Source organism: Cebus imitator, unplaced genomic scaffold, assembly GCF_001604975.1.
Source record: "Cebus imitator isolate Cc_AM_T3 unplaced genomic scaffold, Cebus_imitator-1.0 Scaffold10, whole genome shotgun sequence".
NCBI lineage: Eukaryota > Metazoa > Chordata > Mammalia > Primates > Cebidae > Cebus > Cebus imitator.
In genome coordinates this window covers 4,327,917-4,331,113 of record NW_016107325.1, presented here as the reverse complement: position 1 = coordinate 4,331,113, position 3,197 = coordinate 4,327,917, and the positions used below count along the sequence as shown (strand labels likewise).

The window sequence follows — 3,197 nt, the reverse complement described above, 5'->3', positions numbered from 1 at the left end:
ATACTTTACAAAAGAAGACATACATGAGGCCAACAAACATATGAAAAAATGCTCATCATCACTGGTCATCAGAGAAATGCAAATCAAAACTACATTGAGATACCATCTCACACCAGTTAGAATGGCCATCATTAAAAAATCTGGAGACAACAGATGCTGGAGAGGATGTGGAGAAATAGGAACACTTTTACACTGTTGGTGGGAGTGTAGATTAGTTCAACCATTGTGGAAGACAGTGTTGTGACTCCTCAAGGACCTAGAAATAGAAATTCCATTTGACCCAGCAGTCCCATTACTGGGTATATATCCAAAGGATTATAAATCGTTCTGCTATAAGGACACATGCACACGAATGTTCATTGCAGCACTGTTTATAATAGCAAAGACCTGGAACCAACCCAAATGCCCATCCATGATAGACTGGATAGGGAAAATGTGGCACATATACACCATGGAATATTATGCAGCCATTAAAAACGATGAGTTTGTGTCCTTTCCAGGGACATGGATGAACCTGGAAACCATCATTCTCAGTAAACTGATACAAGAGCAGAAGATCAAACACCTCATGTTCTCACTCATAGGCGGGTGTTGAACAATGAGAACACATGGACACAGGGAGGGGAGCACTACACACTAGGGTCTGTTGGGGGGAAATAGGGGAGAGACGGTGGGGGGTGGGGAGTTGGGGAGAGATAGCAAGGGCAGAGATGCCAGATGCAGGTGATGGTGAGGAAGGCAGCAAATCACACTGCCACGTGTGTGCCTATGCAACAATCTTGCATGTTCTTCACATGTACCCCAAAACCTAAAATGCAATAAAATAAATTTTAAAAAAAAGACTCCATCTCAAAAAAAATCTACCCCCTTGGAAAATTTTTAAGTATATGATACAGTATTATTAACTATAGGCACCATGCTACATATGATTTTTTTTTAATTTAATAGAATATGATACCTTCCATCCCTACCTCAGAACTCTAAGAATGATGTTGGAGACTGGACATGCAGAATGAGAGATCTTAACATTTTTAATCTTCCTACAGCTGGAGAGATGGAACGCCAGTGATATACCAGAACTGGGACACAGGAAGAGAAAGAACTGTGAATAATCAGAGCCACAGATGTGGCTTTATTTCTTCCATAACAGGTTATTTTACTTATCCATTTGGGGGTTTATAATACAAAGTGATAATTTTCAGGAGGCTTAAAGTCTTTTCCATGCATCATTTCCGTGAGGAGTTTCTGTTTATTTCTCTTTTTAGTTGATGTGTTCAGTTTTGTCTGCCGTAAGGCTTAAGGGTGGCTGTTCCTTCTGTTCAATCCATGTATTCATGTTCTTGAAAATAATTTACATCTGGATAAGTCCTTCCTCAGAAATCAAAACAGCACCAGAAATGGGCCCAATGAAACTGTTAAAAAATATATGACTGACAAATACTTTTCTCTATGAAATTTCAATGTAGCACTTCTTAAAATATATATATATATATATATATATATATATATATATATATATATATATATATATGTGTATGTGTATATATATACATGTGTTTGTATATATATATCTGGTATCCAATTTATAATTGGCCAGAACTTTAGCCTCTGTGAAACTCGCTTCCATTTTCCTATTTAGTAAATGTTTTGATTCAAGTCAGTATTCTTTTTTCCTTTCAATATCTGGCATCAATTGCTGCCTGCCTTAGAAAGGCAATTGTTTGCAAGTTGGATTTAGAAGCACATTCAGGTTGAAGATTGGATTTTAAATTCTCTTCATCAGTGCAGTGTAGTTAGGTCGATTGTCCACTCATGCTCCTTCTTTTGAAGCAATAAAAGATAACAATATCTGCTACTCTAACAGATTCACAACTAACCTGTGCCCTAGACCAGGAAAGGGATAAACATGGAAAATAATTTTGGATATGAGGGCCTCTGCAGAGACTTAGGAAAGGAAAATCCGTGTGGTTAATCAGCTTGCTTTTACCAGCAGGTGTCACAACAGCCTACAGAAAGGACTGTTTTGAGAGTCTGGGAGCATGGCAACTAATCTGCATTGAAAATAGCATTCCAGCCCTTCCTTCAAAGTGCCAGCATCTTTTGGCTCATATTGCTGATCTAGAAAACTGAGCCTTCCCTTGCAATTGGCATGCATTCTGCCCTGTTCTGGAATCTATGACTTGGATGCCAACAAAATGCATTCTATAATCCTTATTCTGAAAATACACCTCTTCTAAATTAAAAGAAAAAAGTCAGTTTGTCGGAGGCTAAAGATTTGAGGATATGTCTAACTGAGGACATGCCTATATGTGAGTCCGTTTTATTTAAGGGTCAAAATTAAGAAATCCTATTTTCTTGAAAGTTTTTGAGTTAATTTTTCTAAATTATTATATTTTCTAAAGAATTATAAAATAGGAATTATCTACTGTTTTAGAATCTTTCCTCTCTGCATATTGAAGCTGAAGGGTTTAAAATGAAATTGTTACCCTACAAAGTATTCTTTTGCCACACAAGTCAAATATTCTTAGGACCTTAATCAGTTCTATATTCCAATTGCAGTATTTAGATTTTTTTTTAATTTGCAAAATGTCTACGTTCTTAAAATTACTGATTTGACCCCTTGCCCGGTTAGCTGTTGTCCTTCCAGAACTCTATGATCTGTAGTTTAGTTCAGTTTCTAGATTTTAAAAAATAAATTATGAAAAACCATAGCAGTCATAAAATTAGTGATCAATAGAGAATGCCTTCAAAGAGTCACCATTGTGTCTAAGCCATTTCTAACCCATTTTCTTCTCCAGGACTCTGGGGTAGTGAAGAGTGTTCAGTTTCTATGCCTAGTATCTGTAAGCGAAAAAAGGTTTGGCCAGTAGAAAAAAAGGAAGATACACCTAAACAACATGGAGCGTGTCCCAAAGGATGGCTATATTTTAACTATAAGGTAAGCTTGTTTTTCAAAAGTTGCCTTTGTTTTTCTTTTGTAGACACTAATTTTGGAAAGCATTCAAAAAGTGAAAGTGGCTTTTAAAAGCTATGACTTGTCCATAGGACCTGGAATTTTTTGGTCACAATTTTCAAGAAATTTTAGTTTTCCATTTAGTAACAAATCTTTTAGAACAAAAAACTTTTTGTCAGAAACAGTCTGGACACCACTCCTCATTTCTTTCTTTCTTTTTTTTTTTTTTTTTTTTTTTTTTTTT

At 36.0% G+C, this 3,197-nt stretch overlaps 1 protein-coding gene across 2 annotated transcripts in view; it reads left to right on the top strand.

Moving 5' to 3' along the window:
- Positions 1 to 3,197, top strand: part of PLA2R1 (phospholipase A2 receptor 1) — a 144,810-nt gene that overhangs the window by 100,337 nt on the left and 41,276 nt on the right. For both annotated transcript variants that reach the window (XR_005203317.1, XM_017547637.2), the window contains exons 19-20: positions 1,047 to 1,150; positions 2,799 to 2,938. Coding sequence is in view for 1 of the 2 variants with exons in the window: in XM_017547637.2 (XP_017403126.1) it covers positions 1,047 to 1,150; positions 2,799 to 2,938 (244 nt within the window). In the remaining variant the exon portion in view is untranslated. The remainder of the gene's footprint in view (positions 1 to 1,046; positions 1,151 to 2,798; positions 2,939 to 3,197) is intronic.